Raw genomic sequence first — 13,811 nt, 5'->3', positions numbered from 1 at the left:
CTATGCTCCCAGGTTTGGACTGAATGCTGTAGTTACATGACGAAGATCTACAGTATGTTTGGTTAATGATTGTTCAGTCAAATGGGAAAATTCAGTATGAAATTTGGAAATCCAGTAAAGGTGCAGTCAGCGTTTGTTTATGTTTATATTTAAATTTCTTAGCAGATGCTTTTGTCCAAAACAATGTGTGTTATATTCTAACCATGGACCAAACAAAACACACCAGAGAGGTAGCTCACCCCCCCCCCCCCCCCCCCTTCAGTATTCCAAGAGAAACTCCACACAGTGTTTATTTTTGGTTCGTGCCATCGCTGACTGCACCTTTAAACGCCATTAAATACATGTCTTGTCTGTCATGATTTGTTCATGAAATCTGGCTTGCAATTAACACAACATATGAATTACTACAATTATAAATACTTTTGTTATTAACAATACAATTATGAGGGCATAACTACAGTATAGCCAGGCAGACACTGCAATTATTTCATCCTGAACAACATGGTAATTCACACCTACACCTTTCAATGGACAAGATGGACCGGAGCTGAAACGCTGATTATGACGTCCGATATGCAGTGAGCATGCTCAAACTGTACAACACCATCAGATGGGAATTCGGCCCGGCTCTTTACGTTTGTCTGGTCTGACTGAATCGGGTCAAAATCAAATAGTGTTTGAGTGTTTCGCTTAGTGAAATAGTCCCCTTTGAATCTTGACTGAATGTCTACTCCAAAACCAGCACCACAAATAACAACAATTAAAGTCCAAATTGCAGAGTCTTTATTTTTCTGATTGTCATTTGATCGCATTGTTTTAGAGCCAGTAGAGGCTAATAAATACAACAAAATGTTATTATACACTAAATAGCTTCAAATACAATATTTAACACAAAAGTGTTCTGTATGTATGTCCAGGATATGTATGTGTGTGTGTGTGTGTGTGTGTGTGTGTGTGTGTGTGTGTGTGAGAGAGAGAGAGAGTTTGTGTGTGTGTGTGTGAGTTTGTGTGTGTGTTACAGTTGAGGGAGGCTGACTAGTCACTACCCCACAGGCAGCACTGGAGCATCAATATTCATTCATTCTCTTTTGAAATGAAGCGTCAATGACATAAAATGAGACAGATGTCAAAATGTCAGAGATTCAGAATTGTGTGCATTTTAGTCACAACCCATGTGTATTGTAGAACATCTTCACATTAGTCAGAATTTGTTAAAAATACACTTTATATCCAGTGCTTATAACACTTATAATATTTAACAGAATCGCTACAAAGGTTCAATATATTTTTTGTTTTTATCTGTTTTTCAATATTTCAATGACAATACATCATCTTGTCTTGTCTTTGAACCAGCATAACATTATTTGGCACAGACGTGAAAAATGTACAAATTCCAAACCAGCCTACAAACATTGCCCTATGAAAAATGTAAAGAATTTTTAAATAACTTACAATTAGTAAACTTGAAATAAAAAAGAAACTGCAAACATTAATTTAAAATACCCCCGCCCCTCCAAAAAAAGTAGAAAAAATTAAGACTATGAAAACTATGAGCAGAAATGAATACTCCCATATCACTGCCAGATGCCATTACACCAATTTGACATTTGGCAGCAGACGAGTCTGATTCAAATCTAGTCTGTGACACTTAGAAAATAGGTATGGATGAACAATTCTGCCTAATCACCAATGACACCTTTGGAGAAAAATGTACTCACTATGCAAGTAGAGGTAACACTTGTATATTTGCCACTGTTGTAAACCGTATAGTTTAAATATGATTGTGGAATCAGTCCTGCAATATTTAGGGGTTCTTTTTACACATGCACATCTACACATCTTGCATTATAATTTATACATTACATATGCAAATTCCTCTTAAATGGCAATGAAATTTAAGACTTATTTTAAAACATTGGTGGTGTCAGCTCAAGATATTGTAAACCTTCTGGCTCCCTGTCTTCAGACCTGTTTCTCTATGTCATCACCTCTAACCCAAGGCTCCAAATACTTGAGTGTGTTCTTTAGTTCACCATGAAGACACCACAGATCACATGATTGTGGGCCTTTGCCCCCTTACCACTTGGTGATCATCGAGAAAACTGGCAACATCCTGAGTAATTAGGCTGGAATTTCATTAAGCGATTGTGCTGTTAAGTGCCTTTACTAATAATTTATGATTTCGACTACTTTACTTTTTGGCACCTTTAGATTTCCAACAAATAAAAACACAAAACATACTGAAAACAATGGGATTGAAAGTCAACAATATATAGTATCTCATTTCCCCACCCTCCCCCGGCTTTTTAAATAGTTCATTTAAAACACATTCACACGCTGGCACAACATTCCTGAGTGAGCGAAGGAACCCCATTTCAAACATTTATATTAGACTTCAATGGGGAGTACGAGTAACATTTTAGACTGAAAAAAGCAATACTTTTATTTTAAATACTATCGTTGTAAGTTTCAAGTCCTGACAGTACAAGGTTTTAATAGGCTATGACTTGACTATGAAAAGTGTCCATGAAGCAAGAAGAAAAGAAATATATACATAAAAAGGATTAAATAAAAGTAAAAACAACCTAACTTCACGCATTAAGAAATGTCTTAAGACCAACAAACAGATTAAGACTAATAGCCTCAGATGCATGCAATCCTAAAAAACAATACATATTTAGCTGAATCATCTCCTGTCTCTGATTCTGGCTCAATCAATCAAAAACAGAACAGCAGAACAGGCTGAGACTGCGAGCTTCATCAGTTGGTATGGTGACGGTCAGAGCCAGAGCACATGAGCAGAGCAGAGCTGGGTGGGTGGACATGTCACCACACACACAAACACACCAACACACACACACATGCAGTGGGAGTATCTCCACCAGCTCCAGTGCTTAGAATTAATTTCCCTCAGAACACAACATGCCGCTAAACGGCCAAATAAATACCTCTACCAAAACAGATCCATCCATCAGTTGGTGTCCATAAATAATTTAACGAGCAATATATACTTTGATTTTCGGTTTGGAAATGGAGGTATTCTTAGTTTGGATATAATAATGTATTGTAGTGACTTCTAATGTTTTGAATGGTAACAAATTGATCGTTATACCCATCTTCACACTTTACTTTAGCACATACTGTACATGCAAAACATCAGTGAGTTTCCATGACATCTGCTCATCTTATCTAGAAATACTCCCCCTTCACCCCCTACTCTCCTTAGAGACTCTCTCTCTCTCCAGCTCAATGTTTTGGTCATCTTTATATCTGCATTTGACATCTGCATTTGTTAGCCCACAGTTGTATGAGATACTGCTGAACACCATGGCTAGGCCAGACGACGTAATGGCTAGACAGTGACTTGGTTGGCTGGTGCGTGCCACTGTCTCGAGTGGCATGGGGCGGCTGCTCGCGAGCCTGCTCCAGTCAGTGGAAAAATCCTGAGTCCAGCGCGCGCCATGCCAGCTCCACCCCACCCCACTCCATTACGATGCCCTGTCAAGAACAGTCCGGCCTGTTGGTGGGACGCTGTCCAAGCAAGCTCAGTCCATATGAGACTTTACAGGGAGTGGTCTGAGCATGCTCAGTTAGCGCTGACCGGCTCCCGTGTTTCATTGTCACTGCTGTAGTCTGATTTTGGCTCGTTTTCAAAATCCTCGTATATGTCCATCTCGTCCTCGCCGTTGGTGGGTTCGCTGGTTGGCAAGGCGCTGGGCTCCATCTTCACGCCAAAGGTACTCTGGATCACAGGAATGGCCGGCTCGGGGCTGCCAGAGGCACTGGAGCAGTCTGATGCTATGTGAGGCGCAGGTGGGGTGGTCGGTATGGCGATATTACCTGGATATATCGTACCTGTGCTCGAGTTAACAGGTATCTCATGAGTTTGTGGCCTGACAAGAGAGACAGAGAAAGAAGCTAAATTAACTGTAGCTTTCAATTTCAATCTCCACTCTGCTCCTATTGTCCTCTATATATCACAGCAGACACTTTATGGGATCCTTAATGCGCTAGGAGAGCACCTGACTTTATGGACCTATAATGAATTTCTAGATATAAAATGGGAAAGAGGAAACATCATGCAATTTAACACTCTCAATTGCCAACAATGCTTTAACAATACATAAATACACCAAATTGATTAAAGCTATTTTTTCATGATTCAGTTCAGTTTTAACATTAGTTTTTGGGATCTCAGTTTATATTGTATCATTTTAATAGAGAACTGAATCAAATCAAAACTACTTCTGAAAGAAAAGCATTAATGTCATATGTGCATAAATAACCCCAGTGTATACACAAAGGAACATTTACACAGAAATCTTAAGATAACAATTACGTACTATGTGAGAATTACAAAAGCTCAAGATTTATTCTATTTAAATGCCTGTTAGCTAAGCTAGGGGGCTAGGAACAACTGCAAAAACAGAGTCAAGCGTTGCACTTGCTGCTTTAAAATATGCTGTTACGTTCTTCTTACCCCATGTTGAAAAACTGCCTCATCTCCTGCCGTCTTGAGCGCATCATCTGCTTGTATTCACTAATGCGCAGTTTCTTCCCGTCGATGATGCAGGTCCGCTTGGGCCTGGGTTTGTACTTGTAATTGGGGTATTTTTCCAGGTGGATCTTGCTGAGTCGAGCCTGCTCCTCATAGTATGGCTGCTTCTCCTGATTGGACATCGATTTCCAGCGGGAACCTTTAGAAAAGCAAGATAAGGATGGTCACCATGCATACAGTGCTCATACTGTACTGATAGTTCTGGACTTCAAATGGGATTGGCTGTGACATATTGAAGCAGAATGTCATCTTTTAGTTTTTCTTTAGAGAGATTACTTTAAGTACAGACCATGGTCCAAAAGTTAACAGAGTTCAACAAAAACAGATTTTACAGGTTGTCACCATGTAATTGTAATTCTGTTTCAATGTTGTGTGTATCACCTATAATGTCTGTAATGCATTTTTTCTTAGTTTGGCCAGTCATCATCTTCATCAATGCCCTATGTCCAATTCATATGCCTTCAATTTGTAACATAATCACAGATATTTCCTTTCCATTTTCACAATTGATGTGGCAAAGTGAAGCCTATATAAATCTACAAAATCATTATGATCAAATAATGTTTGTAATACACAATACAGGCAGCACAGTTGATCTGCAGTAACAACCCCAACATGTTCAACAACTATCCCAGCCCAAGTAATCCCAGAGCTGAAGTGGCTGTCCATCCAGTGATCAGCACAGGGCCACACAGAGTCGGCAAAGGACTCCAGAGCCCTGGGGCCGTGTTTACAGAGGTTTATCTCAAGTCCCTCTTCAGGAAGCAGGACATGATGAGGCCATTCCTCACCGCCTGACACACTAACCTCGTCTCCAGCTGTGTTATTGTAGTGGGCAGTAAGCACTCAAACATACACGGGACAAGTCAAACGCCCACAGCCTCAGTTTATCTCTTTCTTGTTAGGAGTGTTTTCTGTTGATCTCTTCAGTGCTGGTGTTGCGGCAGATTGTGTATTGTTCAAACAAGTGCACTGGACCTGATACAGTTGGTTAGTGTGCGCATTACTGAGCCACGCTGTGCTCTGGCTGCCATAACAACTGTCTCCAACATAGTTACATTTCTCTGTTATTTTCCACCTCAGGACCCTGCCCTGCACACTCACAGGGTCTTATACAAGTCTTTGCATCAGTGAGACAGTGTGTGGCTTCAGCCAAAGCTGCCACCTAACTCTGTGTCATGAATGAAATCTCTGTTTCTGGAACCTATTAACCGAGAGCTTTTAAACACTAAGCATCCATCACTCCTGCCACATCGCTACACAGCAGTGGGTCTGGACATGAAGGCAGGCTGGACGCCTCACGGCTGGAGACCCACATCACCGGTCACTTAGGGCAGAGCAAACAGTGCCCCAGCTTTCATGTGTTTCACACCCACACCCCCAACACCACCTCCACACACAAATTATACTCTGGACTTTGAGTGGGAAGGCTACAAACAGTTCCACACTACTGCTGTGTAGTCATAATTGATGTACAGAACTACCTAAGAGGAAATGGACATAGAAATGTTCACGGTTTTATAAAGAATTATGGAGAGACAGAATGTTCTGAGTTTGTTTATCCCTGGCTGAATAGGTACAGTAAGCTTCTTCACTCCAAATACCTATGCATTGTATTTACATGAGTAGAACACAAGAGGGTGTAAGGAATATGCGTCCTCTCCTCACAGACCCAGCTGCTCATGATCCAAAGCTGGCGGTCATGCTGAAGCAGGCGAGGGGTGCTGTCTTACCCAGGATCTTGCTGATGTTGGAGTTGTGCATGTCAGGGAAGGCCTGCAGGATCTTGCGCCTCTCGTCCTTGGCCCAGACCATGAAAGCGTTCATGGGCCGCTTGATGTGGGGCTCATTGGTGTGCCTCCCACGAGCCTCCCGGAACACCCGCGCCTCGACAGTGCCACCGCCCCCTGCTGGACAAAAAGGAACTTCAATTCAGCTACCTGGACACAACCAAATCCTGGTTTTAGTAACAGTTGGCCTGAATAAAAAACTTCTCCTGAGTAGAGGGCAATGTAAGGTGACAGGATTGTAATATAAAAACTGTCTACCATTCATCCATGTTTGAACATGGATCTCTGTAATTTGTGTTGTGACCAGACTAATAACGTGTATAAATGTTATCACAAATGGTTTCCTAATCTGCTTGTGCGTGGTTCATTGAGACTAGAGGATGGGTTAGGAGTGGGGAGAGGGATGAGCACAGAGAGGAGGTGAAGTCCCACTGATGGAGCAAATACTAACGGGCCGCGTGGGGGGGCAAGGGTGGGGTGGGGGGGGGGGGGGGGTTGCGGGGGTGGAGGACTCCTCAATAAATAATAAACATCCAGTAGACAGTGCAGAGGCAGATACATATCTGTGTCTGAGCCCTACTTGTTTATGGATACTATTTCAAACTAAGGCATGATGGATTCAGTGGGGCCCTGTAAACATGGGTGTTTATGGGAAGCAGGTGTTTGAGGTGGTGGGGAAGAATGTTAAGTCTGTTTTTCTTTGCCTGCTGATGTATTCTGTTTGGCACAATGTAAATTGTCTAAGATGAAGACCAGGAGATTGTTTAAGCTATGTTGGTTCAAAATGAGACATTATGACAAGAAATGGAAATATCTGAGGTAGGCTACTTAAAACCACCTACTATAAAGTACGCATCTCACAAAGTTAAGAGAGCAAAAAGTCAAACCGCTTTAGGGACTCAGACAACCCAAACAATTTAATGTCATGTATAGGACACAGTGTAAAAAGAATACAGGCTCACCTTCCATATCCTCAGGTCTGGTAAGGTCAATGACCCTGTGACCCAGCTTCATATCCTCACCAAGTTTTCCAAGATGCTGCCCTAGACTCTCAAAGTGTGTACGTGCCTGAAAGACAATGAGTACAAGTTTAACTACACAGAACAGTCAGCGTGAATATGTTCTGGCTCAAGAATCATCTATCACATAGGGAATTCCCGTGGATATAATTGAGATTAACAGTATCTGTTTACTGATGTTGTAAACCTTAAGCAGATCAGCAAAGCATGATTTCATTGTTTGCCTGAGATGCATCAGCGACCACAGGAAAAAGATAGCCCAAACTGTGTTCATAGCCCAAAGAGCTATTTTTGTTGTGGAACTGGATGTGGATGATGTGCAGAGAGAAACTCTGAGGTTGTCTGGATGTTTATCAGATGCGTCAATGAAAGCTATTTACAGACACCACACTAACCGTGTTGAAAGAAAAATAAAGTACGTATTTCAGAAACAACAGCTACCAGGAAACGGTTCACATTTCAAATAATGGCTAAAAAAATCTTTTTTTTACTCACAAACTTTCAATTAGTGAATTACAAATATCCAAACCCTTTTCTAACCACTCAAGGGTTAAATACTTTCACAGACAAGATGATTATAAAGGGAAATAAATGGAAAGAAGGAATGGGGAAAAGAGGAGAAAAGAGCAGGAGGACAGAAGAACAGATGGAACAAAAGGGGAGCGGAGAGCAGGAGAGAGACTGTGGAGGACAATGAGCAGGATCTTGTTAGAGTCTGAGGCTCTGCCTCCAGTACCAGCCACTGCCTCTGATTAGCTGAAGGCCTGATGCCTCAAACGAGTTCAGCATGTACTCCACCAAGCCACAACTAAAATTATAAACGGCACACTCCAGGCAGCAGTGGAAAAAAACAGGGCCAAACAAAAAAGGTCCACTCCCTCCTCTCTCTCTCTCTCTCTCTCTCTCTCTCTCTCTCTCTCTCTCTTTTCTTTCTTCTTTCTTTTGCTCTCTCTCTCTCTCTCTCTCTATGATTTGGTGGCAAGAGGTATTTTGTTTGACAGGGCCATGGTTGCAGTGTGAAGTCATTGGCGTGGTAGCCGTTGGCAGGGCCCATGGAACCTGCAGACGTTTTTATTGAGGGCCCATGTCAGCGCCGCAGAGCAGGCTTTAATCAGCCTGACCACAGAGCAGGGCAGCGCGCGCCGCGGGGCCCTCCGCACTCTCAGCAGGGCGAGCCAGAGCCGGCCACTGGGGCGGCACACACAACATGCAGGAGAGTCCGAGGAGCCCCAGAAAGCACATATGAAAAGGGGACTTTTCCAGTGCCAGAGAAATCACACACACAAAGAGCACAGGCACTGTTGTGACTTGTAATAATGTAGATATAAGACTTGAAGGTCCTTTGTTTCCAATGGTACTGGTGTGTATATTTTCATTTTTATTATTTATAAAATTGAAGATGGTCACCAAATCCAGAGGTCCTACACTTTCGTCTTAAACAAGAGTGGCTCCATCAGAGGCAACTTGGTCTAGTATACGTCAAGTCTACTGTACTGTACTGTGTGCGCCATGCCACTTCAGTAGGGTTTTTAACGGCATGAATAATAAACATCATATGCTATAAAAATATATCAATAAAATAGCTTTACTGAGCGTGTGGACAGAGTATTTGGTTCCATCTGCAGTATTCCATTTCTAAAGCCCTGATGACGATCACCTCCTCTAACACAAGGCTCCCTCTTACGCCTGACTCATCAACTGCCATGGCTCATAAACACCACAGTCAGCCCTCTCGTTAGCATCCACGCTCCAAAAACAGCTTTCCACCCTCTGTGAAGACAATGAGCAGGGCCTTCCCTTACATGTCTGAGTGCTCACAAGCAAGAGCAGGCCAACAAAGGCACTAAGAACTATTACGCCCATGAACCCATCAGTGCTGAATGTTACCTACTTTGTTACCTACTTTTTAGGTTTAGGACTCTAAAGTTTCCCATTATGACCACATAGATGTTTCGTATCCTTGATCTTCACATTGACTGACAGAATCTGGCATCATAAAACCTGGTGGATGCATAAAGAAGATCCTAACCTTTTCTGACTGAAAAGGGGTCAAACATGACTGGGCTCATAGCATTGTCACGTGTGCGGGGAAATATATGAGGGAAGATATTTTAAAAGCTTGTATCTAAATCACAACATAACATCACAAACAGGCCCCGGGCCAAGAGGCCACCAGAGCTCAAACACACGGAGGCTCCACCGAGGCTATTCCTGGGCCTCTCTGGCAGATGGCAACACTGGGTGTTCTGAAATGGGCCGTCAGGGTAAAGTGATACCCCACAATACCGCGGGCTGGCTAAGAGAGTGCCGGCAGCATCTGTGCTTGGGGGATCTGACGACACAAGCAGGGCCAGGCGGCCACAGCGCGCCAGCATCCCCACTGCAGCCAGAACACAGCCCAAGCTGGTAATTTACTAGACAGCAGCAGGAAAAGGAGCAGAAAATTGCTTCCAGGGGCCTCCGTCAAGCTCGGTGAAGGACCAATCCTGCTGTAACACACACACACACACACACACACACAAACACACACACACACACACACACACACACACACACACACACACACACACACACACACACACACACAGAGAGAGAGACACAGACACACACACTCACATGGGAGGGTTGCATTGTGGAAGAGTAAAGAGGATGAGGTGTGGAAGAGTTAAAGAAAATCAAATAAATTTAATAAACTCAATCTTTCCTTTTGATGAACAACAGAAAAGCATTAGAAAGTGACGGTACTAAAAATGCCTTCAGCGGAAAAAGACACCCTTACATACAAATTTACAGATGAGTAAGACTTGTGGTTTCCATTGCTCATCCCACTAGGATGAGGAATGGCCTGCTATTAAAGATGCTTGCAACATTTCAAGAAGTTCCTTGAAATTCCAGCTATACACCAAGCTTATTGAAAAAAAAAACTTACCATTTTTATTTCCTTTCAAAAACAAAACTTTACTTTAATACTGGCATACTGTGAATGTCTAGTCTTCTCTTAAACACTTCAACAAGACTTCAGGAAAATGTTTCATTCTGTGTGTCCTACATGTCTTCTTTCCGAGTGGGATTTGTTTGGAAATAAACGGCTATACAACTGTTTCTTGTATAGAAAGATCTTCTGAATACTTCAGAAGACAAAGTGCCCTTTTCACACCCCAGTTGTGAGGCAATACTTAACAACTAGCAATAAACTAAACAGTTTGTTACATTCAGCAAAGAACAATTATCCTGGGAAATGAGTATTTTTATTAGAGACCTGGCACTGTAAACTAAATCAAGTCCATAGAGCTTGTACCATCATCATGAAAAGTTTATAACAATGTGGTTTCCTTCCCTAATGCTACATCAAGCTCCTACCTCAACCTGACATTTAAAGGTTATTTATATGCTCTTGTACAGACTGACCTAGTTAGATCCATTTAATGATCTACAGTATATGTATATCTAGTTTCATATCCCAGCTGCCAATATCATTTAAATTTAAAATGACACATGCATCATTGATGGCATTTTTCATACAAAGCTATTCATTCTCATCCCCACTAGTCTTCAACGCAGTGTATATAAGCAAAAGCACAGGTACTGAATTAAGTGCCAGGTCTGCAGAGATATGACAAGATGAACTAGTAGCTCATGTCACTGCAAATACATCGGCCTTGCTTACAGAACCCATATTTTATTTAGTAGGATTAAAAACCAATAGTATGATGCCTGTATTCCAGCAACAGTTGAATATGTAGGAATATGTAACCCTTTTTTATTATTATTATTATTATTATTGTAACAATGGTTTCCTTTTCATTGTGCATAAAATATTTTCATTTTAATGTGCATGAAATATAAAATGCCATTATTAATGCAATACTGCCACCATGTTAGATTCAAACACGATGGGTTCTTATCAATCCAATCTATAACGTTATAAAATAAATGGCTTTTTAATGATGTGTAGAGAGCATACTTCGCTCTGATAATAATATGTTCATCATTGTTTAAGTAGACATCATAAGAAGAGTTCATTAACACACTGACATAGTACTTTATCATTCCCATCCAGACCTCTTGCATCTAGAACTTGTATGAAGTTCCACTATTTTTGAGATGTTACTAAGAGAGCAAGTAGCAGGCCACACGTCTGCATGTGTATGCTAGAGTGTGTGTTACCTGGCTGCCATTATGGAGGTTCATGCCGCTGAGGCTGGAGAGTTTGGCGTCCAGGCTGTGCTGCTGCTGGAGCTGCTCCCTCTGCATCCTCTCCCTCATCTTCCTCGCCTCCTGGATCGCCTTCATCACTGCGTCCTGGTCCCCGAACAGCGCTGTCGAGTTCAGACTGGACAGGATGTCTGACCACATGCACATCCCAGTCAAACAAATAAGGTTGAGTGATACAGTAACTTCACCATGTTGAGGCCTGCCCCACCATTAGCATGTTTTGGCTTGTTCGAAGATATACGAGTACTGGTATATACTGGTCTAGTGTACTGGTGCAGTATCAATGAGTGTTTGATGGGACAGTTTGATGCATAACACACGTTACAAAACTGTGTTAAGAACCAGCTTTACCAGTGCTTGAAAACTAGAGCGTGATGCTACATGTGTGATTAAAGACACACAAACACACCCAGACGGCAAGCTTGCTGCAGTTGCTTGGCTTATCCAATTAGTAGATAAAAGCAATAGACTGCAAGCTTGGGTGGTCATAAAAAAAACACACAAAATAGAAAAAAAACAACAGAATGAAACATAACGAGAAACTCTGAGAGAGCAAAGTGAGAGGAAAACCACAAAGCCCGTGAAAATGCCTTTCACCTAATGAGAGGCTTCAGAATGGCCTTAATAACAGATAGCAGGCACGAAGTCAAGAAGAAGTGGAGACAAACAATGACACACGGAAGCTCGTAAAAAATAAATAACATTCTCTCATCGCAACTACTCTTATTCATGAGGCTTTCATTGGCTTAAACACAGGGCTTTAACTTAATCTTACCTTTAAGTACAGCCACACACGCTATAATGTCTGCATGTGTAGTCAGGGAGACTGTGTTTTTCAACCAAGTTTCAATTAAATGTTTTTATCATTTCACACACTGTTGTGTACTTAACCTACCGAGTGAGGATGCACGGCTCATGTTGGGGATTGGGCTGGGGATGCCACCCTTGCCCAGGCTGTTTGGACTTGTTTTATTGCCGGGGTAGAGGCTGTGGGAGGGGGACGTGGGGGAGCGCATGGCCTCCATGCTCTTCGGTCGAGCGGAGAGGTTCAGAGGCTGAGTGCCCTCGTCCTGGAGCACACACAGACAGAGAAAAGACTCGCATCAGTTCAGTTTACAGCTGCTGACCAAGGGTCAGTCTCTACGGAGGTTCATGCGGGCAGAGGCTGAACAAATGCACTGGAGAGCAGCTCTGAGAGCAGCAGAGACATTAATACATGAATGAGGAGATCACACTTCATGCAGGTTTCTTTCATTGCGACTGAAAAAGAGAGATGCCTGCTGTAGACACAGACACTCTTCAGATAATCTTCAGTCATTCAAAAGCAGCCCCTCACTCCAATTTTGTTCTTCCAACGGAAGTAAAACATACATTTGTGATCATAAATATTCTACTTTATTTAATGCCACTTTAATTTGAAAGTCAAAATTGTGACTTGAAAAGATACAATTGCAACATAATGAGTAATTTGTGATATGTGATATCAACAATCAGTTGTGAGATGCTACTGTATGTTAAAAAATGTTGACTGTGGTGTTCACTGTTTTCTAATGTGAGATTCTAAGTTACCTTCTGCTACTGTCCAAAATGTGTTTTTCTGTCTTTGAACAAAAAAGTCTTTAGATCAGTGTCTATGGTAATTACCGTTTGTCATTCAATAAAACTCAAAGTGGACATCTAAGACCTCAACTCTCTCATTATCCCTGGGATTTCTGTTTGGAGGCAGCCAATGGTGCATCCCTGCACTTAATCAGTGGTTCATGACCATATCACATTACCGCCAGGGCTTTATTAGAGAGGAATCCCAGGAACATGGAAGTGGTAGCTGGAAGATGATCATCCATTTCAAAACAGCTCCTCAACCTGGCCTGCGCTGAGTCCTGACTGGGGCCTGTTGTTTGAGTGTGCAGTAGTTTGGGGCAGGGGTGGGGAGGCTAACTAGCATGGATCTAATTTGGTTGGAGCCATGAGGCCCCGAGGAGACAGCCTGATGTGAGGGAGACGTGGGTGAGAGCATGGGGCTCGGAGCCAGGAGAGAAAGAGAGAGAGAGAAAGAAAGAGAGAGACAGAGAGAGAGAAAGAGAGAGAGGGAGGGCGGATGGGTGGGAGGGTCCCTCAGCAACTACTGTTTAATGACATGACTTATGTCCCTGCTCCATTGCGATTCTCACTTAAAAGATTCCAAATGGACACATGGCTCTGATTAGACGAGGGGATGCAGCCTGGGTG

General features: G+C 42.4%; 1 protein-coding gene across 7 annotated transcripts in view; it reads right to left on the bottom strand.

Moving 5' to 3' along the window:
- Positions 1-766: 766 nt before the first annotated feature.
- Positions 767-13,811, bottom strand: part of LOC121723735 (transcription factor SOX-6-like) — a 63,385-nt gene continuing 50,340 nt past the window's right edge. For 5 of the 7 annotated variants that reach the window (XM_042109775.1, XM_042109776.1, XM_042109773.1 and 2 more), the window contains 6 exons: positions 12,478-12,652; positions 11,535-11,713; positions 7,311-7,416; positions 6,292-6,468; positions 4,481-4,697; positions 767-3,893 (listed from right to left, as the gene is read on the bottom strand). In XM_042109775.1, the coding sequence (XP_041965709.1) occupies positions 3,587-3,893; positions 4,481-4,697; positions 6,292-6,468; positions 7,311-7,416; positions 11,535-11,713; positions 12,478-12,652 (1,161 nt within the window). In that variant the 3' untranslated portion in view covers positions 767-3,586. The other 2 variants (XM_042109778.1, XM_042109779.1) reach the window with 2 other exon arrangements.

Source organism: Alosa sapidissima, chromosome 11 (assembly GCF_018492685.1).
Source record: "Alosa sapidissima isolate fAloSap1 chromosome 11, fAloSap1.pri, whole genome shotgun sequence".
Lineage (NCBI taxonomy): Eukaryota > Metazoa > Chordata > Actinopteri > Clupeiformes > Clupeidae > Alosa > Alosa sapidissima.
The sequence above is the reverse complement of the archived record's forward strand: the minus strand, read 5'-3'. Positions and strand labels throughout refer to the sequence as shown.